Here is a 27,967-nt window from a genome sequence, read left to right on the forward strand (position 1 = left end):
CTTTACTCTGAAAGGGCACTGTAATGAATATGTAACTTTTATCATGTACCAGGTACAAAGTAAGACTTAGTTTCTTTTAACCTCAGTAATTCTGATTTTATAAGTCAATTTCCCTCATTTCATAAATGAAAAGACTCCTCACCCAGAGTTCTACAGTTACTAAGTGGCAAACTTAAGATTTGAACCCAGGATTTTCTGGCTTGAAAGCTCCATTCTTTACCATTCTGCCTCTTCATAATTACCACTTCAGTGGCTAACAAATGCAGGTCTTGTAAAGCTAGGTTTCCTCCGGGAATGTGGGTCTTCATGGTAGAACGCCCTCCCCATGGGGCTTGGGGAGGCACAGCGGGTCCTAAGCCTTCTGCGGAGAAAGCGGGCGTGTGGCTGACTCTGTGGCGGGGCAGGTGGGCAGTTGGGTGGGCCACTGTTTACTGCACTGGGCGTTGTAACTTTAGCTGCAGTTTGTCACCAAAGTCCAGAGTGGACTGTGTGAGAGGCATGGTGGTTGGAAATTCTCTTTAGCACAGAGGCTCTGCAGACATCACCATGCCCACTATGTGAATAGTGTCTCTGGCAGGAGGCTTTAATGTCCATGTTTGTTGTTGAGACTGTTCTGTGAGTGCAGGGAAAAGCAGTCATTTAAACTGTTTCTTCTTTTTATAAGTCGGTCTTTCTTATTCTTTCTCACTCCCTTGCCAGCTGTTACACTCAGAGTCTGTTGGTCTGTTGGAAGGCCCTCTCTTTATTCTGATTTGTGCCTGTGCTTTGCTCCAGGACGTCCCACTGTGGGCATTTTTGCTGGTCGAGGCGGGGATGCCTGGCCGTGCTCTCCTCTGCACACTGTGAGCTGCTGCAGCCCATCCTGCTAGCCTGTGGCTCCTGTACGCAGTGTTGTTTTGCTCCCCTGGCGCGAGGCCCTACTCCTCCAGGAGCTCTGAGCAGGCTGACAGGACTGATGTGGAGCCTTGTCAGGAACATGTTGTCATTGTGGTGCTGCCAGTAAATTGCTCTTCCTGGCAGACAAACACCTGGCGCCTGGTTGCCCTTAACGTATCCTGTTCCACACCAGAGCTCTCGCCAGGCAGGCGGCCACCCTCGTTCCCTCCACACAGTTCCTGATGGACACAGGAGGGTGCCCTAGTGCGCACCAGGGGCAGTGAGGTGCTGCACTGTGACGAGGGTCCTCTTAGGTGGGTCAGGAAGAACACTGCCTACGCCACTGTGGGCATAGTCAGGCTTTCAGGTGAATCCCACTCCCAGACTTTGCTGCCTCTCCATGGAAGAAGCCACGAGTGCTGTGTTCACTGGAAAAGCCCCTGTTTTACAAAAAGCTCTTATCCTGTTGGTGTGACTCAAGGCCACTGTGACATCCTTCACAAGCAGGATTTGGGTGTCCAGAGTTTGCCTGGTCGCAGCAACCCGGCCCTTCCTGAGCTGCGTCTCTTGACAGACATGCAGGGATGGTGCTCACACTCCTGTGATAGAGGCCACACGTGAGGCTGAAGGGGAGCCGCAGTGGGAGCGAGCCTTCACGCACTGACTGTGTGCTCAGATGGAGGCCGCACGTGAGGCTGAAGGGGAGCCGCAGTGGGAGCGAGCCTTCACGCACGGACTGTGTGCTGGGATGGAGGCCGCACGTGAGGCTGAAGGGGAGCCGCAGTGGGAGCGAGCCTTCACGCACTGACTGTGTGCTGGGATGGAGGCCGCACATGAGGCTGAAGGGGAGCCGCAGTGGGAGCGAGCCTTCACGCACTGACTGTGTGCTCAGATGGAGGCCGCACGTGAGGCTGAAGGGGAGCCGCAGTGGGAGCGAGCCTTCACGCACGGACTGTGTGCTGGGATGGAGGCCGCACGTGAGGCTGAAGGGGAGCCGCAGTGGGAGCGAGCCTTCACGCACTGACTGTGTGCTCAGATGGAGGCCGCACGTGAGGCTGAAGGGGAGCCTCAGTGGGAGCGAGCCTTCACACACTGACTGTGTGCTCAGATGGAGGCCGCACGTGAGGCTGAAGGGGAGCCTCAGTGGGAGCGAGCCTTCACGCACGGACTGTGTGCTGGGATGGAGGCCGCACGTGAGGCTGAAGGGGAGCCGCAGTGGGAGCGAGCCTTCACGCACTGACTGTGTGCTCAGATGGAGGCCGCACGTGAGGCTGAAGGGGAGCCTCAGTGGGAGCGAGCCTTCACGCACTGACTGTGTGCTCAGATGGAGGCCGCACGTGAGGCTGAAGGGGAGCCTCAGTGGGAGCGAGCCTTCACGCACTGACTGTGTGCTCAGATGGAGGCCGCACGTGAGGCTGAAGGGGAGCCTCAGTGGGAGCGAGCCTTCACACACTGACTGTGTGCTCAGATGGAGACCGCACGTGAGGCTGAAGGGGAGCCTCAGTGGGAGCGAGCCTTCACGCACTGACTGTGTGCTGGGATGGAGGCCGCACGTGAGGCTGAAGGGGAGCCTCAGTGGGAGCGAGCCTTCACGCACTGACTGTGTGCTGGGATGGAGGCCGCACGTGAGGCTGAAGGGGAGCCGCAGTGGGAGCGAGCCTTCACGCACTGACTGTGTGCCGGGATGGAGGCCGCACGTGAGGCTGAAGGGGAGCCTCAGTGGGAGCGAGCCTTCACACACTGACTGTGTGCCGGGATGGAGGCAGCATGTGAGGCTGAAGGGGAGCCTCAGTGGGAGCGAGCCTTCACGCACTGACTGTGTGCTGGGATGGAGGCCGCACGTGAGGCTGGAGGGGAGCCGCAGTGGGAGCGAGCCTTCACGCACGGACTGTGTGCTGGGATGGAGGCCGCACGTGAGGCTGAAGGGGAGCCGCAGTGGGAGCGAGCCTTCACGCACTGATTGTGTGGCACTCACCTGTCGTCCAAGCTGAAGCAGGACGGCCCAAGTGTTCTGGGCTACAATGAGCTATGATTGTACCACTACACTCCAGTCAAGGCAACATTGGGAGATTTTATCTCTTAAAAATGTGAAAAAAGGTGTTTTCCTTAATTTGGACATATTATATTTTAGAATTTACTTCTAGAAATAGGATCAGTGGGTCAAAGTGTGTCATTCTTGATGACTGTTGCCAAATTTCTTACCAAAATGTTGAGCTAATTATTCTGCCCCAAATTGCATGTGTATGAAGATGTCATTTTTTTTCTTTTTTTTAATTGTTAAATCATAGCTGTGTACATTAATGCAATCGCCTGTACCCATTCTAAGATGCACCATAGATGTGGCCCCACCTATTACCCTCCCTCCAGCAAAACCTCCCCCCTCCCTTCCCCTTCCTTGGCCCTTTCCCCATAGTCTTGTGCTATAGTTGGGTTATAGCCTTCATGTGAAAGCTATAAATTAGCTTCATAGTAGGGCTGAGTACATTGGATACTTTTTCTTCCATTCCTGAGATACTTTGCTAAGAAGAATACGTTCCAGCTCCATCCATGTAAACATGAAAGAGGTAAAGTCTCCATCTTTCTTTAAGGCTGCATAGTATTCCATGGTATACATGTACCACAATTTGCTAGTCCATTCATGGGTCGATGAGCACTTGGGCTTCTTCCATGACTTAGCAATTATGAATTGGGCTGCAATAAACATTCTGGTACAGATGTCTTGAAGATGTCATTTTTAGCACAACCTTATTTCATTGCAGAGAGAAAGTCTTACTTACGTTGCATGTTGCAAAGGACAGATTATTTTGTAGACCCTGTGATCATTCTAAGAAAGGACCAGTACTGAGAGGTCAGAGTGATGGAAGGTTCTGCAGTCTCTTCAGTCAATGTGAGTACTGAGGCATTGGTTAGAGCCCAGCGTGGACAGCCTCGCTCCACGTTCTTAGTCTCTTTATTAAGCAATTCTAAATTAGTATATGCAGCAATTTCTTGTTATTTCTGAATTTACCAATAAATTTTAATATATGATTGAAAACTATTAAAACTGTGAGTATTCACAGAGGATTAGGACAGGGTCTTCCTGATGCATCTCCTTCGAGCTGTCCTGAGGGGGAGTGCCCCCTCCTTTATTTGCATTTCCCTAACGACTGACGGTGTTGGGTATCATTTCCCATGTTTATTGGCCGTTTATATGTCTTCTGTGGAGTAATGCCTGGGCTCTTTTGCCCTGCACCATAGCTAGGGACACATCCGCGGGACTACAAATGACAAATGGAACTCACTTGCGTATTTCCAGCCACCCTGCCTCGCCAAGGAGTTCAAGGACAAATTGTGTGTCAGCGTGTTAAAGAATGCAGTTTACCACAAAAGTTAATTAGAAAATCACTGTGTATTCATTTGTTGCCACTAGAATGCCAGGAGTTAGCTCAGGCTCTAGTGGGACTGTTTTGGCTGGTGGTACTAGTGTGTGTGGGGCCTGCAGAAGCCCGTTGCGGCTGCGTTTCCCGTGTCTGACTCACTGCTGCCGCAGCACTCGGCTGCCACAGACATTGCACAGCCAGGTGGGTTCGCGCTTCTGGCTGGCCTTCCCACAGTGTCCCAGAGCCAGCGGGGCCGTGATCGTGTCCATCTGGTGCTATTAGGTTAATGAGCAGCTGAACGCAGGAGCTGGTACTTCTGAAACTATGTAATTGATGAATGTTCCATTCACAAGAAGTTAAAATCATCTTGTGCCATTAATATTCAGAAACATGTTCTGGGCACTTTATTTTCCCTGCATATAATTGGAGCCATCAGTGGAGACAGGAGGGGAGGGAGAATTTAGGTGCTACGAGACGGGGACCAGCAAGGAGGGGAGTATACCCCAAGATTACCCCTAAGGGAGGCAGCTAGATAGACCGTGGTTTGCTTCTAGTCCAGGTCCTGAACCTATTCACTGGAAAACACCTGCAGGCCTCAGCTGGTGCTTCCGCAGAGCCCTGGGCTCAACAGAGGCACCTGCAGGGTGCCCGCCACCGGACGAGGGAGCCTCCACTGCAGTGCGCGCTACTCACGGGCTTGTGGGGTGTGCAGTTCTGTACTGTCTGTGTTTCACACGTCAGAAAGGGCGTGCACACACCTCATGTCAGGGTGAGGGTCACACGTGAGTTCTCTCCCAGACCGACCACAGGATGGATGGCGCACTCTGCTCTTCACTGCCACCCCACCCCACCCCCAGTCCTCACCCTGCCCTTCTTCCTTCCCATGAGTTTCTTCTCCCTGCTCTTTTGTCCTCTCCTCCTTTGGTTTCCTCAGCCGAGTCTGAGCTGCTGCATCACACGTGTTTCCCCCTCATCTGGAGGCATAAAGCGAATGTTCCTCCTAGTGGACTGAAGGTGCGCGAACCCTCCAGCCTTGGCCCATCCAGGCTCCGCTTCCTGGTGGCCGAGATTTCTTTGGCTTGGCCCCGTAAGTATCTGGGTGGCTGTGGGCTCCCCCTGTGGGACAGGAGGAATAGCATTACACATATGCCCCACAATACCGTGGTCCCAGTGTGACTCTATCAGAGCTGCAGGTGACATTGTGGGGTGGCCTGAGCTAGAAGGAGGGCCCAGAGTGTAGGCAGGTGGAGGAGAGCACATTTCAGCTTTTTGTTTTAATTACTTTATTTTTTAATGGACAAAATATTCAATTTTGTCTTTTTTTTTTTGCAGTTTTGGCCAGGGCTAGGTTTGAACCCGCCACCCTCGGCATATGGGGCCGGCACCCTGCCCACTGAGCCACAGGTGCTGCCCTCAATTTTGTCTTTAGTTATAAAAACTTTGGTCTGTCTTCCGGCCCCACTGAGGAGCAACAGGTCTTCCTAATTCCGACACCTCCTGGTGGTGTCCTCAGGTTAGACAGGGGTTAAACTGGGAGGGTGAGAAGGAGCTGTGCGGACTCAGAAGAACGCTCTAGGTGTAAAGTACACGGTGCTTACTTCAAAAGGCTTTGTGGAGGACACTTTTGTCATTTTTTTGAGACAGAGTCTCATTTTGTCGCCCTCGGTAGAGTGCTGTGGTGTCACAGCTCACAGCAACCTCAAACTCATGGACTCAAGTGATTCTCTTGCCTCAGCCTCCTGAGTATGCGGGACTACAGGCACCTGCTACACACCTGGCTAGTCTTTAGTGAAGAGGTCTTGCTTTTGCTGAGGCTGGTCTTAAACTCCTGAGCACAGGTGATCCACCTGCCTCAGCCTCCCAGAGTGCTAGGATTCTAGACATGAGCCACCATGCCCGGCCAACTCCAGGATGGTTTTGAGAAGACTTTGCCTGGCTGTTGTTACTGGTGGGGCCTCTGCAGCCCCTGAGTCATTGATCAGAGGGGCACCAGCCCAGGGCATGACTGCTTAGACAGAGAGAGCAGCTCAGGTGACCAGACAGAAGGAGAACAGAGGCTGTAATTCAAGTATTTGGTTCTTTGTATTTAAAAGCACCACATATTTTAAGTAAACTGAGCTTTAGGGTCTGCCACAGGCCATCTCGCATCCCAGACAAGGCCAGGCAGGACCCAGCATGAACACAAAAGGTGTGTTTAGTGGAAGACGTCCCCTGGGTCGCTCAGCACCATCTCCCTGTGTCCTTGGTTCCTGCAGCTCAGCCACCTCCTGGCCACTTTTAATACCAGGTCCGAAAGTGCAACATGGACTCACACCTCACAGCCAGGTCAGAGCTCTGCACACATTTTCATGGGGAAGTTCTGGTTCTCTGACTGTCCCTCTTCCAGACTCAGCTGGCTTCTTCCAGGCACTTCTGTTTTGGTCTGCGTGGAGTGTGGACATAGCCAAGGCCATTCTTAGTATGTTAGGTTAGAGCATGGAAAGCTTCGGGTCGGGCTGAGGAGTGTGGAGAGTATGTTGTCCCAGCGAGGTTTGACCAGTTTCTTTTTTTTTTTATTGTTAAATCATAGCTGTGTACATTAGTGCAATCAAGGGGTACAATGTGCTGGTTTCATATACAATCTTAAATATTCTCATCAAACTGTTCAACATAGCCTTCATGGCATTTTCTTAGTTATTGTATGTAGACATTTGTATTCTGCCTTTAGTAAGTTTCGCCTGTACCCATTCTAAGATGCACCGTAGGTGTGGCCCCACCCATTACCCTCCCTCCACCCTAACCTCCCCCCTCCACGACCAGTTTCTAAATCCACAAAGCGAGGGCCACAGCCACTTGGGAGAGCCCCAGGAGGTGTGCTGTGCACCCAAGTCCTTGTCCTGTGGCTGGTGGTTGTGGGGGTCACCCCCATGGAAAGACTTACACTTGGAGGAAGGGGTGTGGGTTTTGCGATTTTGTAGATCAGGCTCATTATTGGTAATCTCAAGGATAGTGGAGGGAGAATGGCAGGGATCCTCCTTTTCAATCATGGCATTCTTAAAAAATAGAAACAAATTCCACAAGTTTAGAACAATTAGTTTTGTTCCTTAAGGGTTTTCCTGACATTGAGTCGTGAGTATAGGAGTGTCTGTGCTGTACACTTCACCCTCCCTCTCTGCCCACGCCTTGTGTTTTATTGTAGGACAGTTTCCAACCATTTCAGAGACTGCAGAGAGAATAATAAAATGAACATGTCTATGCATAGATATCCCCTGAAATTTACAATTATTTGCTCTATCTTTTCATTTTTGTGGGTGTTTTTAGTAAATTATAGACTTTATAATGTTTTACCACCCAAATACTTAAATATGCATTTCTTTTTTCAAAAAAGGACATTTTCCTTTTAGCCACAATCTAATTTCTCAAGGAAGCTATCTGTTGCCATGCCAGGCTCCTGCCCTTAACAGGCACGTAAGGGACTTCTGGTGTCCGGCCTGGCCCTGGCACAGAATGACACGGACAGAGTCTGTTTATCACGTGGCTTAGCACAAAGCTCAGATGTGGAGCTTGCCTGTAGCTCTCTTACTAATGAAATAATTAGTTTTCTTTCAGCCAGCTTGCTTCTGAAGCGTGAAGGGCAATTTTGAAATGGCAGACTCCTGAACTTAATTTGTATCTTGTCCTGATTGTGGGCCTGAGGCTGCTAAAGAGAGCAAGTTTTTTTGTACATTAAAAAGTAAAAGTTATTTAAAGTTTACAAATTGGGAAAGCTTCTTTTTTTTTTCTAATAATACCAAATGGCATCATGTTTAGTTAAAAATATCAGATGATTGGCATGCTGATTCATGTGGGGTGGTTTGGTATTTTTTAAACCTGGATTAAATAAAATATGAGAGTTGAAGAATTTTGCTTGTTTTTACTTTTCATGGTGTATATGTCGCCACTTTACACTATTTCCCCAAATTCCATTTTAAAATGGAACACAGGGTCTGATGATTATTTGCAGACTTCACCGCCCAGGCAGCTCCTCGTGGGCTCTGTGACCTTAGTTTATCTGGGTCTGTTTCACAGCCATGCTCGTGTTGATGTGTGGCCACGTCTTGCTGTGTGGCATTCATCATTGCATGTTTTTTTGTGCTGTTGTGAGAATGACTGAGCTTGAATTAGAGCAGCAAACATTCACAAATTTCTTGTTAAACTTGGCAAGAGTAGAAGTGAAATCAGGGACATGTTAGTGCAAGTTTATGGGGATATAATGCCTTTGTAGGCCTAGGGAAGGACTTTGGACTTAATTCTAAGGGTTCTGGCAGAGGAAAGACTTGTTTTTGTATTTCCTCTTCAAAGGCTTACTCTGACTGCAGGGTAGAGAATTGATTGGGGGAGAGAGGAAGGAAGAGTGAAAGCAGAGAATGCTTTGGAATGTGCGAGAGATGCCCTAAGGCTGTGGCTTTGGGTGGGGGCAGTCTGACCCCAGGAGACGCTTGTCAGTGTCTTGATACACTGGTTGTCACAAGTGGGCTGGTGGAAGTGCTGGTATCTTATGGGTGGAGGCGAAACGCTTCTGACGTCCTGCCAGGGATAGTCCCCCCAGCAAAGAAAGTTCCAGGCCAGAGTGGCCATGTTGCCCAGGAGAGAGCCCCTGGCTAGGGTATGTGCAGGGAAGGAGCTGGGTTACCCGTGGAGGGGAAACTGGGGGTGTGGACGTGCTGTGCTTCCAGACACAGACAATGCTTGCCCCAGTTTCCTGGAGCAAGTCAGGCCCGGCCTTCGGCATACTCTGAAACAAGCGAGGGGCCTCTAAGCAGCAAAGTGCTTGCCCACCTTCTAACCCCTACAAGCCTCCAGACATGCCCCCAACCCAGGCTGTCCCTGCCGCTGAGCCTGTGCTATGGGAGGGGCCACATGAAGCCCAGGGGCCACCGCCTGCCCTGTAGGGTTCTGTGGGCCTTGATGTGAAATCATATTAATGACTTAGTCCCTCATGGCCTTGTCCTCATCCTAGAGCTCCTGAGCACCAGCTGGCCTGTGGCTGCCAGTGGGGACTAGTGCCTTGGGGTAAGGACTGGAACATGGACTGACCTGTCTGCCCTCCACATCCACCTGATGAAAGGCCTTGAATGCGGGTCTCTCCCCATCTGTAACTTGGACATGATGCTAGATGATATCAGGGTGTCATCTAAATGACAGGGTGACGGCCTGTCCTGTCAGTGGCCCTGCCCCAGGTCTTCAGCCAGGGTTTGGCAGAGTCCTGTGTCTGTCCAAACCACACCCCACCCCAAGCAGCCTCCTGGAGCCCAGGGAGCAGGGTGTACAGCCTGTCACCTGCCCGGAGCGCCAGTCGCTTACCCGCTGCCACCTGTTCATGGCATAAGGCCAGAGAGGGGTCCCGGATTATTGCTCCTTGGAGGGAGGCTCTAGTGGCCTGGCAGGTCTCACAACAGGATCACCCAGAGTCTGTGTGCTTGGCTGTCAAAAACACTGTGACCGTGACAGGTCACATGGGATCCCCTTCACACATAGATGTACCACACAGGCAGAGTGATAGGCAGTGCCATTTCAATAGGCTGGAATGTGGGAAAAGGGATCAGTCTGTGACCACAGCATAACAGGTACCCATGAACCCACAAGCCAACAACAACTGGAACACTGAGAACCCCTGCACTGACTGTGGGACTCCTCTACTGACGAGCCCTGCTCCCAGCTCAGTGTCAGTGCCCCGAACTCTGTGGCCTTTTGACTGGTCACTTTGCATCTTCTGTATTCAATAAGACTCCTACTTTTCTCTCAGACTTTAAATTTAGTAAAGGTCGTAATGCTGAGTGTGCTGCAGGCTTCCCATAACCGGCTGTGACATCGTGCCCTGGGCCCTGCGGCTGAGCGCACCTGCCGCTCACTTCCGCACATCTGGGTGCTTCCTCTCTCTTTCCTGTTTGTTTTCTTTGCACTGGTGCATCTTATGTTTGCTTTTCAGAACGGTGATGTGTTGACTTTTCCTTTCCATGTGTTCTTTGGAAGTATACAGTAGTTTCTTGTGTAATGAAAAATAGAGTTGCCAGATCATAGCTTCTGGTAATGTTCAATTTTGAGAGGTAATAGTAAAGTGTTTTCCAAAGTGCTTATACATTTTACTCTCCTATGGCGATGTTTGAGATCCTGTACGCGCCCACGTTCGCCAGCGCTCCGTGCTGTCCCTCCCATAAGGGGGGAGCTGGGGAGGTACCTGTGCCTGGTCTTGACTTGCAGTTCTCTGATGTCTCCTGGCGTTGCCTGTCTTTCCATGGCACATGCACCTCCGCAGCTGAGAGGTGCCTGAGTCTCGCACTCATTTTTCTGTTGAATTTTTGGCCCTTTTTTAGATGTGCCAAGAGTTTATAGGACTCTTGGCACATCTGTGAAATGGTGGTCCCATGTTGGTGAGTGCTCCTACCCCTCCGCACCACAGGCCAGTACCCAGGGCTCAATTCTGGTTATGACAGACACTGTGCAAGAAACGTCACCCACGTTACGGGTCCTCATCTCTTTGAGTGTCACCTCCCTCTAACTGGAGCTTATCGCCTGAAGCTGTCTTTCTCATGGATCTCCTCACGGCAGACCTCTGCTCTTGCATTTTGACTGACAGTTTGGCGGGATATAAAATTCTAGGTTTTAACTTCTTTTTCTTCAATTGATTAAAAAATATTACTCCATTGTCCTCCTGTTTCCTGCATTAATCTGATTCTTGTTTCGTTTAACATGACGTGCTCCTTCTCTCCAGAAGCTCTTCACGTCTTTTCATTGTTGTCATTACTTGTCATCTTCATGATGTGCACCTAGTTCACAGATGTCCCTCATCTATGAAGTGGATCATAACGTGTCACAGAATGTGGTTAGAGTTCTACAGTGCACATGAGAGGACCAGGGCAGTGACTGCCAAGCAGTGAGGAGGCTCTGAGGAGTGTCGGCACCTGTGTCTGCCTGACTGTCTGCACACAGGCTGCGGTGTCTGCGTGACTGTCTCCACACAGGCTGCGGTGTCTGCATGACTGTCTGCACACAGGCTGCGGTGTCTGCGTGACTGTCTGCACACAGGCTGCGGTGTCTGCGTGACTGTCTCCACATAGGCTGCGGTGTCTGAGTGACTGTCTGCACACAGGCACTTGTGTCTGCATGACTGTCTCCACACGGGCTGAGCTGTCTGCGTGACTGTCTGCACACAGGTGGCGGTGTCTGCGTGACTGTTTCCACACAGGCGGCGGTGTCTGCGTGACTGTCCGCACACAGGCCGCGGTGTCTGCGTGACTGTCTCTACACAGGCTGCGGTGTCTGCGTGACTATCTCCACACAGGTGGCGGTGTCTGCGTGACTGTCCCCACACAGGCTGCGGTGTCTGCGTGACGGTCCGCACACAGGCTGCGGTGTCTACGTGACTGTCTCCACACAGGCTGCAGTGTCTGCGTGACTGTCCGCACACAGGCTGCGGTGTCTGCATGACTGTCTCCACACAGGCTGCGGTGTCTGCATGACTGTCTTCACACAGGCTGCGGTGTCTGCGTGACTGTCTCCACATAGGCTGCGGTGTCTGAGTGACTGTCTGCACACAGGCACTTGTGTCTGCATGACTGTCTCCACACGGGCTGCGCTGTCTGCGTGACTGTCTCCACACAGGCTGCGGTGTCTGCATGACCTCTTCACACAGGCTGCGGTGTCTGCGTGACTGTCTCCACATAGGCTGCGGTGTCTGAGTGACTGTCTGCACACAGGCACTTGTGTCTGCATGACTGTCTCCACACGGGCTGAGCTGTCTGCGTGACTGTCTGCACACAGGTGGCGGTGTCTGCGTGACTGTTTCCACACAGGCGGCGGTGTCTGCGTGACTGTCCGCACACAGGCCGCGGTGTCTGCGTGACTGTCTCCACACAGGCGGCGGTGTCTGCGTGACTGTCTGCACACAGGCCGCGGTGTCTGCGTGACTGTCTCTACACAGGCTGCGGTGTCTGCGTGACTATCTCCACACAGGTGGCGGTGTCTGCGTGACTGTCCCCAGCGTGACTGTCCCCACACAGGCTGCGGTGTCTGTGTGACTGTCCGCACACAGGCTGCGGTGTCTGCGTGACCGTCCGCACACAGGCTGCGGTGTCTGCGCACAGGCTGCGGTGTCTGCGTGACTGTTCCGCACACAGGCTGCGGTGTCTGCGTGACTGTCTCCACATAGGCTGCGGTGTCTGAGTGACTGTCTGCACACAGGCACTTGTGTCTGCATGACTGTCTCCACACGGGCTGCGCTGTCTGCGTGACTGTCTGCACACAGGTGGCGGTGTCTGCGTGACTGTTTCCACACAGGCGGCGGTGTCTGCGTGACTGTCCGCACACAGGCTGCGGTGTCTGCGTGACTGTCCGCACACAGGCGGCGGTGTCTGCGAGACTGTCCGCACACAGGCTGCGGTGTCTACGTGACTGTCTCCACACAGGCTGCAGTGTCTGCGTGACTGTCTTCACACAGGCTGCGCTGTCTGCGTGACTGTCTGCACACAGGTGGCGGTGTCTGCGTGACTGTTTCCACACAGGCTGCGGTGTCTGCGTGACTGTCCGCACACAGGCTGCGGTGTCTGCGTGACTGTCCGCACACAGGCTGCGGTGTCTGTGTGACTGTCTCCACACAGGCTGCGGTGTCTGCGTGACTGTCCGCACACAGGCTGCGGTGTCTGCGTGACTGTCTCCACATAGGCTGCGGTGTCTGAGTGACTGTCTGCACACAGGCACTTGTGTCTGCGTGACTGTCTCCACACGGGCTGAGCTGTCTGCGTGACTGTCTGCACACAGGTGGCGGTGTCTGCGTGACTGTTTCCACACAGGCGGCGGTGTCTGCGTGACTGTCCGCACACAGGCCGCGGTGTCTGCGTGACTGTCTCTACACAGGCTGCGGTGTCTGCGTGACTATCTCCACACAGGCGGCGGTGTCTGCGTGACTGTCCGCACACAGGCTGCGGTGTCTGCGTGACTGTCCGCACACAGGCTGCGGTGTCTGCGTGACTGTCTCCACACAGGTGGCGGTGTCTGCATGACTGTCTCCACACAGGCTGCGGTGTCTGTGGCACTGTCCGCACACAGGCTGCGGTGTCTGCGGGACTGTCCGCACACAGGCTGCAGTGTCTGCGTGATTGTCTCCACACAGGCGGTGGTGTCTGCATGACTGTCCACACAGTTCTGCAGGTGTTCTCAGTCATTTTTATTAGCTCTATCTCTGCCTTTTCTTTTACATTTCCTCTCCTTGCAACACCCTGATGTTGGGAGGTGGAGGAACACAGGGAGCCGAGTGCCCAGGGACTGTCACAGCTGGTCACATGCAGAGATGCAGCATAAGGAGTTCCCTCAAGTACATGTGGTCAACATAAGGAGGTGGTCAGTGGTGGTCAGCTGTGGAGAGTCTACTGTAGTGTAAAACTTTGGTCCTCAACCCTGGGCTTGTGTCCCTGGCTGAGCTCTGCCTCCTGTCCCACCAGCAATGGCATTAGAGTCTCACAGAAATAGGAACCTTCTGTGACCTGCGGGCTGGGGGCCATCTGGGCTGCTGCTCCTACAAGACCTAATGCCCGATGGTCTGAGGTGCAGCTGTCGTGTGCTGGAGTCATCCAGAAACCCTTTCCCCGACCCCCATGTGGAAATACTATCTTCCATGAACCCAGTCCCTGGTGCCACAAAGGTTGAGAACTGCTGGTGTAAAATACAAAACCAGCTGTTAGCAATTCTGGTGTAAAGAGAATTTGTGTTCTTGGCTAAAGTGAAATCTGTGGATTTTCAGTGACTGACTTAACTGTGTGACTATTGCTCATATCCTCATGCCATATTTTAATATTATGTGATATTCCTGTTTTAATTTCCTATTTAATGGAATTTTATGTTTTTGATAGATTCATAATAATACTTATTTCCAACTTAATAATTAAGTTGTTTTTATAATTTAAAGTCTTTCTCTACTAATTCCAAAATCTAGCCTTTATTGACATTTTCTCTTGATTTTAGGAAGTATACTATCTGTTGTGGGCGAGACCTTCTGCTGTTGTCCTCTGGGGAGTGTCCAGCTATTCTTACAGGAGCTGCACTGCTTTCATGGAGGCCTGGCTGTTGGATTGGTCTCTGGTGGCCTTGCTCTGAGTTCTCAGGTGGCTCCTAACCCTGGGATGTGGTTGTAACCCAAGGCGTGACCCCTCTTGGCTGTCTGTGAACAGCCCCATGTGTTTTCGGACCCAACTTGGGATGCCTTCACAGTGGCACACAGATGTTGGAATCTGCTCAGTGTTTGCAGCTGCTAGGTGTCCTATACAGGGACCTTGGAATTTTGTCCTGTGCCTGTGCAGTTGGGAGTCAGCCTTGGAATTGAGGGAAGGTTATGTGGAGATTCTGGCTCCCCTGTCTAAGGCTTTTCCTGCAATGTCCTGGCAGCCTGAATCCTGATCTCAGACCCCTCCACCCGCAAGACTGCTCCTCTTAACTACATGTTAGCCTCCAAGTGCCTATGAACTGAGGAGCAGCCGCAGGGAAAGCTGGTGAAGGTGACTCACCCAGAGCCCGGATCTTTTCAGCATTGTGGTCTTTCCAGTTTCTGCCTGCATTTATTTTCTCTTTGGTTTTTTCAAATGGGTTTCTTTGTGGGGGTGGAGGGGTCCTGAGTTTATTATTGTTATTGGCTAAAGGATTAGCCTGATACAAATGATTCTGTCATACTGGACTCCTGAAATCCTAATCAAGATGGGTGTTGTGGGAGAAAGCAGTCAACAGCTAGTGTAGTTCGCACAGGCTCCGATCTGCGAATGCATTTCCTATAGGTCATTTTTATCCATTGAGTGATTCTGATTTACTGCAACTGCTGAGGGGGCTACAGGTTTCTATGCTGCATCAGAGGCTGCAGAGGTTCAGAGTAGTGGCCAAGCAGAGCTTTGCAAACGAAGTCAACAGAAGGATCTGCTCAGAACACAACTGACTGGCCCTGGGAAGCATCTGGGCCACTGGCTTATTGTGCCCACAGGAGAGACCTGCTCTCTAGTGCAGGCAAGCATGGGCCTCACTTAGTTCTGTGGTTCTTTGAACGATGAATCGCTAGCTACTGCAGCTGCAGCAAAAGTAGAACCTTCTCTGCTGCCCATGCTAGGCTTTCCTCTAGAGGTCCGGAGTCCTGCTCCCATCGTCTGTTTCCCCTGCGGCCAGTGACACACGGGAGTGTGCTTTGTAGGTGTGATGCTTGCCATGTACCTGCCGCTGTATGTGTGACAGGCACTAGTCTTACCTTTGAAAGTAGGTGGATCATACATTTCTCCTACTAAATATGCTAAGTTGTCTTTTTATGCCAGTAGGCCTGGCAGGGGAAGGGAAAGACGAGCGCCTGGCCGCTGTGCGCTAGCTCCCCAGGGTGGGTGTGCCCCCACTAGGAAGTCTCTCAGCTCGCCTTGCAGGATTTCACCCTGAAAGTCGCATAACAGCACATGTGTTTCTTTTGTGTGCTTTGAGGCTCTTCAGAGTGGAGGCGCCACTTGCAGCCCACTCCCAGGGCTAGTCTGGAGCTCAGCCTGGTCGGGCCCTGGCTCCTGCCCCGGGAGGGGCTCGTTGAGGCTGCAGGTGGCTTTCTCTCTTCTGGATTCCCTGAGTGTATTTGTTTACTACAGCAGCCCCTCCACACCTTTAACTCTTTCTGGTTTCTGCTGCTCTATTGCATTAAATATTCCACTTGTGTCACTCATAGTCTTTTCTTTCTCTGCAGGTTTTGCATGCAGAAATGTGTGAGTCTGGTGCCTGGAGTCACACTGGATTTGATAGAAAAGTAAGTGAGATTTTCAAGCTCCTGTGGCTTTCTGGATCTGACAGGTTCTCAGGACTTTGCATCAACGTGGGGATGTCCCCCTTCATGTGGGATGTTTCTTTTGTTCTCTGATTAAGACTGTTTGCCATCCTTACTCTGGTGCTTAGTGTAGGATGTTGCCCAACACAGGCCACATTAAAAGGAAAAGTATGAAAAGCTGAAACGTTTGAACATTCAAAAATACTCCAGACTTTACACCAAAGTAAAGGCATGTTGCTACACATACAAATCACTTCTGCCGGATCACAGCTCAGCACCTACCTAATTTTCTTAAACATTCCCTGTAATATTCTGTAACTTTCCCTTCCTCCACCCCCACTCATTTTACTGTCTCAGCACAAACTGATTTCAGAAGCTGAATAATAAAATGCCACATTTTCATCAGATGTACTTTATGGAGCATTTTAATTGCACCTGCCTCCCATGGAGTTTCTGGGCAGACTCTTGCCTCTTGTTTTGATCTGTTTAGATCTGAAATAATATCTCCTAAACTTGACCCTCATTGTTTTGTTTGTATGTGGATTTGACTCATCGTGGAGGACTTAGGCACTATGGAAAAATGATGGGAGTTATTTAAAACCCTTTGGCTCTGTGCCCCATTTTTTTCTAGAATTAGCATATGAGGTAATTATTTTCTAATTCTTAATATTTGAAATCATATGTTAAAATAGCTAAGGCCTAAATTTATTAAATTAGATAGCAAAAGCAATTCTACTTCTAAGTTTCTTTCCTAGAAAAGTACTCACCTTGTTTATCAGAGAAAACATACAGGAACACTATACCTAAGCACGTGCCAGTGGGGGCACCCAGCCTCACCATGGTGCCTTCTGTAGTGGGGCCCCCAGCCTCACCGTGGTGCCTTCTGTAGTGGGGCACCCAGCCTCAGCGTGGCACCTCTCTGCAGTGGGGCACCCAGCCTCACCATGGTGCCTTCTGTAGTGGGGCCCCCAGCCTCACCGTGGTGCCTTCTGTAGTGGGGCACCCAGCCTCAGCGTGGCACCTCTCTGCAGTGGGGCACCCAGCCTCACCGTGGTGCCTTCTGCAGTGGGGCACCCAGCCTCACCATGGTGCCTTCTGTAGTGGGGCACCCAGCCTCACCATGGTGCCTTCTGTAGTGGGACACCCAGCCTCACCATGGTGCCTTCTTTAGTGGGGCTCCCAGCCTCACCATGGTGCCTTCTGTAGTGGGACACCCAGCCTCACCATGGTGCCTTCTGTAGTGGGGCACGCAGCCTCACCGTGGCACCTCTCTGCAGTGGGGCACTCAGCCTCACCGTGGTGCCTTCTGCAGTGGGGCACCCAGCCTCACCATGGTGCCTTCTGTAGTGGGGCACCCAGCCTCACCATGGTGCCTTCTGTAGTGGGGCACCCAGCTCACCATGGTGCCTTCTGTAGTGGGGCACCCAGCCTCACCGTGGCACCTCTCTGCAGTGGGGCACCCAGCCTTGTGGTGCCTCTCTACAGTGGGGCACCCACCACTGGGGAGAACGCAGCAGCCGCTTCTGCTGACATGGAACGCCATCCAAATTAATACAAAAGATGTAAAGTCACCATCCTTTTAGTGGCTGTATGATATTCCATGTTATACATTCTGCAATTTGGCGATTGTAAATTGAGCTGCAATAAATTGTCTAGTCCAAATGTCCATGTGGTAAAATGATTTTTTTCCTTCTGTGTAGATGCCCAGTAATGAGATAGCAGGATCGAATGGGAGGTCTAATTTGAGTTCTCTGAGAATTCTCCATTCTTCCTTCCAAAAGGGTTGTTTTAGTTTGCAATAATACTTCCCCCCCCCCACCGCTAGCGTCTGTAGCTTTGAGTCTTTATGATGTGGGCTATTCTCTCTGGGGTTAGGTGATAACTTAGGGTGGTTTTGATTTGCATTTCTCTGGTAATTAGGGATGATGAGCATTTTTTCATGTGCTTGGTAGCCATTGTCTGTCTTCTTTAGAGAAGGTTCTATTCATCTCACTTGCCCATTGATATAGGGGATTGTTGGCTTTTTTTGTTGTTGCTTAATTTGAGTTCTCTGTAGATCTAGGTATCAGGCTTTTGTCCAGTTCATAATATGCAGATATCTTTTCCCATTGAATAGTTGAGAGGTTTTAATAAAAAAAAGTTTGCACAATATTGACAAAGCTGTCAGAGTGGCTACTGGGTGAGGTTTTGGAGATCCCCGTGGTCAACTGGGTGCTGTCCCCATGTGTCCCTGCGTCCCTGACCGTTGTCCAGAAGTGGAGCTCGAGGTTCCCGGCACTGTGTCCTTCACTTTGGCATCTCTGCTGGTGTGAATTCAGGGGGTATTTTCACTGCTGTCCCCTCCCCAGTCTGGGATGCCTTTACATGCAGAGCGACATGTAGGCATCTGTGGGGTATGCGCTGTGGCTCTGTGGGTGATGTGATCTTGGACCCAGGCCAGCCGAGGGATAGCTCTTTAATTACAGTTCTAGGACCAAACAGAAATGGGCTCTTTTGCTTGGTCCCTTGGTATCATTCATTTTTTAGCAGGTCGTTACTCTGAACTCCACAGTTTTGTGGAGCAGATGGGAGCCCTTCAAGAGCAGAGCACCTATGGAACCCCGAGTGAGGCCAGAGAGACGCAGATCAGGAACAGTTCCTGTGGGTGCACAAATGCCGGGACTCCTCACGGCACTGAGCACACGCTAGCTCAGTTACCTTGATGTTGGTTTTTGTTAGCTCTTCAGGGATTCTGAACAGTTTTTCATAGGGTTTTATTCTTTCATTTCAACTCATCACATAGCACTTTCTCTCCCTTGAGAATGCCTCTGTCACCACTAAGTGTGAGGGTGTCGCTTGTTCCTCTGCCCCACTGCCTGGTGTGGTGAGTCATCCAATGCAGATGAGTCAGAGGAAGAGGCCTCTGTGACTGGGTTTCATTTCCATCAGGCTCAGCCCTGCCGTGGAAATGTGTATCTCATGTCTGCCTCCTCCTCCCGGGGGCCCCTCCCCTGCTCTGTGCCAGCAAAGGGCAGTCCTGGTGTGCGTCTGACGTGGTGTGCTGAGGCTAGACCGCAGGAGCCAGGCAGCGTCTGGCATGCAGGGACCTGGCGGCAGGCCCACGTCCTTGCCATCTGCTCTCAGGGGATGTATGCCTGGCCTGCACGTCTGGCCCTTATTGTGCTGTGGTCCAGGGAGCCAGAGTGCTCTGGTAGGGACCGTGCACTGCTCTGAGTGGTGAAATGCTGCCCTGCTGAACACACAGCAGGTGGCCTTGTGGCCAGGGAAGCTCAGTGGAGAGCCTGGGACCTAGAGCCTGGTGAGGCACAGCACACACTCCATGCTCCCGCCCCACCACCCAAGTCACGAGGGGCTAGGACATTGTCCCTGCTGGCAGCTGTGGTCAGAAGGCTGACCTGACCACCAGTGTCCTCGTTGTTATCACAGGAGAAACGGACAAGTCCCACACTTCAGAGCTGCTGCCTGATAATCCTGTAGCTGATGTGGTGTATCTCAAACGGCTGCCTCTGCACAATTGCTCAGATAGACTTCCTGAGGATGGCAAATATTAACCCCTTCCTAGCACAGAACATGGTGTTTGTAGTCAGAGCACAAGCCTGGATGGGATGTGGTAGCACATGCGTGATTATTTGGCAGTCTTTAAAACTAGGAAGGAATTTGTTTTCTAATTAAGCTGCTGTGTCTGGAAGTAAATTACAATGAGGCTTCCTCCCGCGACCCCCCCTTCTAATCAACTGCGCTGACCTGGCAGCCTGATGATGGGCCTGTTGCCGCTACGGCACACATTTGTATTCTGCATCCTCGGAGAGAGTGGCAGTAAGATCCATGCTTGGAAATTAACGGACATTTTTCATGAAACAAAGTAATGAAATGCTTAAACAGGCTAGAAATATTGGGGTTCTTGGAAAGCTCTGGGGAGTCTGAGGGATGCGGAAGCTCGTCTGTGCACCATGTTACCATCCCATCATACCAGGCGTGCGGGTGACTAACACTGACGGTATGTGCTGCATGTTTTGAGGAGCTGACAGCATAGGGTCTTGGACAAGTGAGCATTCTGCTTCCCCTCAGGAGCTCCACCCTGATCAGCAGTAGCAGGCTGGGAGGCGGGCACCCTGGACCCAGGGCTGGTTCTGGCTCTGAGGCATTTGGTTAATTTACCTCTGGTTGCCATTCAAAGATGATCCCTGATCTCATGCTGGAGATGGCATGCTTGCCTCGGTTCTCGTGGCTGAGAATCAAGAACAGTGCCACCGGATATGCACTGAGCACCTACCGTGTGCCAGACACCTGTCAGGGGCCTCACGGGTATCTCCTGTCTGTCCCCACTGATCCCTTTGAAGGCAGTTGCTACTATCACCCACCTTCTAGATCAGTGGGTCTTAACCTTCCTAATGCCGTGGCCCTTTAAAACAGTTTCTTATGTTGTGGTGACCCCCACACATGAGGAGCGGTGTCTCGGTTTCTAAGACCATAGGAAATATGTGTTTTCCGATGGTCTTAGGTGACCCCTGTGAAAGAGGAAAGGGTCATTCGACCTCCAAAATGTTGAGAACCACTGCTCTAGATAACGGGACCTGCAACACTACACAGGCGGCTTCCCCGAGCCATGGCCTGTGTTCGAGCCCTGTGGGTGGGAGGTCTGTATACAGATGCTGGGCCACACGCATGTCACTGGCACAGAATCGTGGTGGAGACACACACAGATTATGTTTGAAAGTAAAACTGCCACCAAAAGATACTGGTGTCAATTCCAAGGTACCTTTCTTTCCACCATAATATATAATATGTGATATTGGCTGCCTGAAGGTGACAATTCAGCACTTCATTTACATCTGCCTGTCACTGATGAGTAAAGGTGTGCCAGAATCTAATTTAGAAGTGGAAGTGGCAAAAACAAAACCCCCGGAGGTCACACGGGGGAGAGAGTGTTCGTAAATTGGCAGCAGTGTGGGAGGGCTGCAGCACAGCCAGGGACAGGTCCCCTGCACTCATCAGACAGCGGCACCTTGCCTAATCCCTCTAAGGTTATAAAGAAAATGAGGCAGCAGGTGCCCATGGATCAGACAGGCACCCCAGGGAGGCCTCTATCAGGGATCCTGGTTGGCGAGCAGGGAGGATGCTCAGGTCTAGATCAGACAGGCACCCCAGGGAGGCCTCTATCAGGGATCCTGGTTAGCGAGCAGGGAGGATGCTCAGGTCTAGATCAGACAGGCACCCCAGGGAGGCCTCTATCAGGGATCCTGGTTGGCGGGCAGGGAGGATGCTCAGGTCTAGATCAGACAGGCACCCCAGGGAGGCCTCTATCAGGGATCCTGGTTGGCGGGCAGGGAGGATGCTCAGGTCTAGATCAGACAGGCACCCCAGGGAGGCCTCTATCAGGGATCCTGGTTGGCGAGCAGGGAGGATGCTCAGGTCTAGATCAGACAGGCACCCCAGGGAGGCCTCTATCAGGGATCCTGGTTGGCGGGCAGGGAGGATGCTCAGGTCTAGGCTGACAATGTGGATGAGGCCGCTCCAGGGGGGCCTGCACACAGCACTGAGAACTTCCATTTCCTTCACAGTGTTGCCAAAACTGCAGCCTTTGTCATCAAAACAAAGGCCTGTGTGGCACAGCTCAGTGTTGTAACGTTTGCAACATTATCCTATCCCCTATGGGCTGGCTCTGTGGGCACACAGCGCGTCTCCCTCTGCTTCCCACTGAGCTGGCAACCTGGAGCAAGTTTCTCTGTGCTTATTTGCCACCACTTGTGTTTTCCAAGGCAAAGTGTTAAATTTTTTAAGCCAGTGTTTATTTGGGTTGTCTTTTTATTACTGAGTTTTAAGTGCTCTTTATATATATTTTTGCATGTTCTTCATCAGATAAATGATTTGCGAATATTTTCTCTAAGTCTCAGGTTACAAAGTGAACATGTCCTACACATAAATTAGGCTCCTCATAGAATTTCATGTTTGTTATATTAGACTTAGAAGTTAGTTTATTTTGTCAATTCCAACATTTCTGATTTAATTTACTTTAAACTTAAGGAATTTTCTGTAACAACTAAATCAGACCTGCTGAGTTTATTTAGCCCTCATCTTAGTTCCAGGTTCTTTGAGAAACTCATCTTAACTCTCTTCTGTCTCCCTAGAGGATTGGGTGATGATATTTCCTGCATTTTGTAAATGAAGTGTCCATGTCTCAGGGAGGTTAAGTGACCTACCAAAGCCACAGCTGGAAGTGCAGAGCCCGGAGGAGTCAGACCCGGGTCCCACGTGTTCTTCCACATTCATAAGTGTGAATTTCAGAGGGAGATGTTAGGATAGGTCTTGTGAGGAAGGCACATGGGTTTTATGTGTCCAGGTGTCTGGTCTCAAAGGGCAGGTGCTGTGTGGGTGTGACAGAATGAGAGGCTGGACGGTCTGGCCCCTGCAAGGGGAGTGACCTGCTGCCTCATGACACTGCCATGAAACCTTGGAGGAAGATTGTCCCAGGAAGTCGGGAATAACAAGACACCTTGATCGTATTTGCAAACTGTTGTTTCTGTAGTGTTTTAGCAAATTCATAGAAAGAAAGAATTTACAAGGCTGGGAGTGACCCATGGTCAGCGGGAGACAAGGGACAGTAGGCAGCTCTCTGTTAGAGCAGAGGTGTTCTAGGGAGGTGACCGCTGCACCCGAGAGCCCCGTCCCCCACCCCTCTGTTACCAGATTTTTGCGGAGAAGCTCACAGGGGAGGGGAGGGCATCTCAGCCACTGGGAAGGCAGCATCAGGGAGGAGCCAGAGGTAGTGGGCTCCGCAGAGCCACGCTCCCATGGGGTTTGTGTGGAGTCTGTCTTCCTTCCCTTTATTTTAGAAGTTGCTTTTCCTGGACGTGACAGGCTTTTTAGCAGCTTCTCAAAGAGCTCGCTTGGCATAGACAGCTCCCTCATGGCTCCGGCTGCTGCGCGTCTCAGGAGAGGGTCTGCTTGGAAGTCAGACATCGGGAGCCCTGTGCAGCGACACTTCCAGAGTAAACTCAGCCCAGACTTACTTCTGAAGGGTTTGGGAGGCTGCATGATTTAACAACAAAAAATAAAAATAAAAAGCTGGTTTTCACTGTGTCGTAAACTTGGTGAGTAAGCAAATGGGAAATTGCTGCTTCTTCACTTTGAACCTGTTCTCCCACCAACTGGTGTCACTGTCTCTGGGATGTCCTTGTTCTGGGCTGACCCAGAACTCACAGTCTGTACCATGCGCAGTGAAAGGTGGATTATCTCTAGTATTGTATTCCGGCCTGTTCTGAGCCACAGAAGCCATCGCTCCTTTTCCTCCAAAATTTGAAGTACATTTTCCAAATTTACTTCACAAGTGAAGATTAGCAGCGTTCTGTTCTGCAGGAGCCAATAAATGCTGTCCAAGGGTAGCACCTGCAAGTATAAACCATTTGTTTTAGGGCAGTGGTTCTCAACCTTCCTGATGCTGCAGTGTATTTTCATTGTTACAAAGGGGTCGTGACCCACAGGTTGAGAACCGCTGATTTAGAGACTGTGCACACAGATTTTCAAAAATCATTAGAAAACAAGCTTCCCGTGGTGTTCATAAAAAAATCAGTTTATGCACAGGTAAAATTATGTAATTTTCTAATTCCTAATGTCCCTCAGGTGCTGTGTTCACCGCCAAACTGTTTTGATATCCCAGTACCCCAGTATATCCTCCCAGAGAAATTAGGAAGAACTTCATTTAAGTCAATGTTTGTATGTTTGTTTGTTTGTGGTGTTTGTTTGTGCCTTGAGGTGTTTTTGGAGAAAGAGTCTTATTCTGGAGCCCTGGTAGACTTCTGTGGCATCCTAGATAATAGCAACCTCAAACTCTTGGGCTCAAGTGATCCCCTTGCCTCAGCCTCCTGAGCAGCTGAGACTACAGGCGCCCACCTCAACACCCAGCTATTTTGAGAGACTGCGTCTTGCTTTTGCTCAGGCTGGTCTCCAACTCCTGAGCTCAAGGGATCCACCCTACTCGGCCTCCCAGAGTGCTGGGATTACAGGTGTGAGCCATCATAGCCAGCCTAAGTCAAATCATGGTTAATTAATGATGGTAAAACCAATTTGGTATATTGCAGCCAGCAGTGAAAAGAAGAAAAAGAGGGCAGTGCCTGGCTCAGTGGGTAGGGCACAGGCCACATATACCAAAGCTGGCGTGTTCAAACCTGGCCAGGCCAGCTAAAACAATGACAACTGCAACAACAACAACAAAAAAAAAATAGCCAGGCATTGTGCCAGGCACCTGTAGTCCCAGCTGTTCGGGAGGCTGAGGCAAGAGAATCACTTAAGCCCAGGAGTCTGAAGTTGCTGTGAGCTATGACATTATAGCACTCTACCCAGGGCAATAACTTGAGAATCTGTCTCAAAAAAAAAAAAGAAGAAGAAGAAGAACAAAATATAATTGTTTTCCTAGTAGGATGAATGTTCTTTGATTCTATTGCTTGAATGCGTAGATGTATATGTGATTGTGTCTGTGTGTATTGCATCACCATGTAAAATGCCTATCTTCCTGGAGCTCGTGAGCAAAACATTTGAAAGCTTCTCATTGAAATGATCATTGCTCATGATTGGACCTGCATGTGTCAGCTCCCTCACTGGCTAGCGTTTAGTTATCATTGGTGCTGTTAATACCTAAATGCCCATCTTCTAAGAAGCCATGTGTCCCTGTTTTGCTAACTTGTATAAGGATTTTCTATAATCTGCCCCATTTTGAATTAGCTCCTCTTTTCGTGTTGAGAAAATAATTTTCTCAAGTTTTTACCACTTTACTCCATTTTATTTTTTTATTTATTTATTTTTTTTTTTGAGACAGAGCCTCAAGCTGTCACCATGGGTAGAGTGCTGTGGCATCACAGCTCACAGCAACCTTCAACTCCTGGGCTCAAGCGACCTGCCTCCACCCCCCAAGTAGCTGGGACTACAGGCGCCCACCACAATGCCTGGCTATTTTTTTGGTTGCAGCCATCGTTGTTTGGCGGGCCTGGACTGGATTCAAACCCGCCAGCTCAGGTGTATGTGGCTGGTGCCTTAGCCACTTGAGCCACAGGCGCCGAGCCTCTTTACTCCATTTTAAAGGCTCATTTTCCTTTTGACCATATGTTTGGAGAACTTTCAGAACTGCAGGACAGATCAGCCCAACTGATCCCGGTCCTGGTGGAAGGAATCGCTCCTTGCATTAAGCCACATGACCCTTTGTGTTGGGTAACACCTTTTGCCTTAGAGCAGCAGTTCTCAACCTGTGGGTTGCAACCCCTTTGTAACAATGAAAATACATTACGTCATTAGGAAGGTTGAGAACCACTGCCATAGAGCCTTTCTCAGATAGTACTGTAGCTACATAATTGTCTGTAGGTTAGTGTTTACAGAATGCATCTTTTTCATCCTTACATATATTAACGTTGTATTTTCTTTATCAGAGTTGGCTTTTGTTTCGTTTTGTTTTTAAGTCCGGGCTGTAAATCACTGGTGTTAACTGAAGTTTTCAGTCTGTTTACATGTAGTGTGATAGGCACATTTGGATGTAAGTCTACCTTGTACTTACTTTATTTCTTCCTCCTCTCTTCTGTCTGTTGGGTTGATTTAGGAATTCTTTTTCTACTTTCTCCCCACTATTAGCATGTTAATTTTATACTCTTTTACTATGTCTTCAGGGGTTGCTCCAACAGGGGTGTCCTACTGGGGCCTGTGGCTGTGTGCTGATTTTGGGGGGGGGAAGCTTATCTATGGTGTCATATATCATGAACAGTGTACTTATTATGTGGCCCAAGACAATGCCCACTCTTTCAATGCAGCAAAGGTTGGACACCCTTGCTCTAGAGCAGTGGTTCTCAACCTTTCTAACACCTCCATGTATTTTCATTGTTACATGGGGTGTTGACCCACAGGTTGAGAACCACTGCTCTAGAGCAACGTTTTTTTCTGTTAATGGCCAGATAGGACATGCTTCAGGCTTTTTTGCAGGCCACATAATGTCTCTGTCTCATATTCTTCCTTATTTTTGAAAATATAAAAAACATTTTTAGCTTGAGGGTTTTACAAAAACATGCTACTGGCCGGGTGTGGCCCTTGGCCATAGCTCTGGTGACCTCTGCTTTAAGAGACTCCAGCAAGCATCTTGTTACTGTCTGATGAGAATCAGCACTTTACTACTTCCCAGGCCAGGCCAGACCAGGCTCTGGGAGCTCTGACTGCCATTTATTCATTCACCTCCTATTTTCGATTCTTTTTCTTTTTTTTTTTTTTGTAGAGACAGAGTCTCACTTTATGGCCCTTGGTAGGGTGCCGTGGCCTCACACAGCTCACAGCAACCTCCAACTCCTGGGCTTAAGCGATTCTCTTGCCTCAGCCTCCCGAGTAGCTGGGACTACAGGCGCCCGCCACAACGCCCGGCTATTTTTTGGTTGCAGTTTGGCTGGGGCCGGGTTTGAACCCGTCACCCTCGGTATATGGGGCCGGCGCCCTACCGACTGAGCCACAGGCGCCGCCCCCTATTTTCGATTCTAATGAATTTTAACTGTCTACGTAGTTAATCTCTACAGACATCACTACTGTTTCTTACAGTTAATACTCATTTATGTTTCCCACATTTTATCATCTCTCAGTCTTCATTCCTTCCTGCATCTCAGAGTTTCTATCTGCGATCATTTTACTTTAACTAGTAAGAAGACTCTAGTGCGGATCTGCTGGTGTATAATTCTCCTTTTTTATTGTTGGAAATGCTTTCTCCTATGTGAAATATCTCAGGAATTGAAAACTGAACACCACATGCTCTCACTGGCAAGTGGGAGCTGAACAGGGCGGGGGGCACACAGAGGTGTAAGGGCCGTGGAAAGCCCCTTGGGGCAGGGTGGGCCGGATTGGGGGGTGGGGGGACTTACCTTCAGCTGCATGTACACCTCCTGGTGATGGGCACACCAAAGGCCCTGACTTCAGAAGAAAAATGCTATAATTCCCCCTTATTTGTGTTCTACAGTTTTAAATCAACATTATTGAGATACCTTCAATAAAACCTCCTGCTTTAACTGTACAGATTGGTGAGTTTTGAGGCATTTCTATGCCTGTGGAACCACACCACGATTAAGATCTGTGTGTTCCTCTGCGCCCTGCTGCAGTGGATCCCATTCCTTAACCCCAAGTGCAGGTACCACTGACCTGCTTTTTCTCACTGTATCGGGAGTGTCAGCAGTTGGTTTCTTCTTGATTTAAGTAATTTACCATTATGTATGTCACTGTCTGTTTTACATGTTGTTTCTATTCTGGTTGTTACGAATAAAACTGCTACAGATATTCACGTGCCAGTCTGCGTGAGGCGTGAGCATGCACGTCTCCTGGGAGAATGTCTGAGAGTGGAATGGCTTGGTCATGTGGCAGGTACACCTTTAATTTATCACAAGCTGCCTGTCTCCCAAAATGGTTTGCCACTTTACCTTCCTACGGGTCACACAGAGTGGGCCGTCAGTATTTCATGTTTGAGATTTTGGCTGTTCTGATAGATGTATGTTGTAGCATCGTGATTTTAGCATTCATTTGCCTTGTGAGCAACGACGTCCTTTAGCAAAGTACACCCTCAGAACTCTTCCCAATCCTCACACTTTGCTATCTGTCCTCAGGAGTCCTTTGCATATTTGGCATACAAGTCTTTGTCAGATTTGTGCTCATTCTGTGGCTTCGGTTTTCATTTTCAAAGCTGTTGTCTGAAGGATAGAAGTGTTCAGTATGATGCAGTCTGCTTTAATAGCTTTTTTCTTTCATCGTTTGTGCGTTCTGTGTCCTACCTAAAAGATCTTTGCTTACTCTGTGGTGGTGAAGATTGTCTCTATGTTTCTCTAAAACTTTTACAGTTTTAGTTTTTATGTTTAAATTTATGGTCCATTTCAGGTTAACTTTTATATATAGTGTGCAGTAAGAGAAAAAATTAGATTGTCCCAGCACCATTTGTGGAAGAGAC

The 27,967-nt window shown here is 50.0% G+C and overlaps 1 protein-coding gene across 2 annotated transcripts in view; it reads left to right on the top strand.

The window, feature by feature from the left end:
* Positions 1-27,967, top strand: part of RPTOR (regulatory associated protein of MTOR complex 1) — a 333,344-nt gene that overhangs the window by 188,270 nt on the left and 117,107 nt on the right. For both annotated transcript variants that reach the window (XM_053568488.1, XM_053568489.1), the window contains exon 7: positions 15,943-16,002. In XM_053568488.1, coding sequence (XP_053424463.1) covers positions 15,943-16,002 — 60 coding nt within the window. The remainder of the gene's footprint in view (positions 1-15,942; positions 16,003-27,967) is intronic.

The sequence above is a fragment of the Nycticebus coucang genome, chromosome 18 (genome assembly GCF_027406575.1).
Source record: "Nycticebus coucang isolate mNycCou1 chromosome 18, mNycCou1.pri, whole genome shotgun sequence".
NCBI lineage: Eukaryota > Metazoa > Chordata > Mammalia > Primates > Lorisidae > Nycticebus > Nycticebus coucang.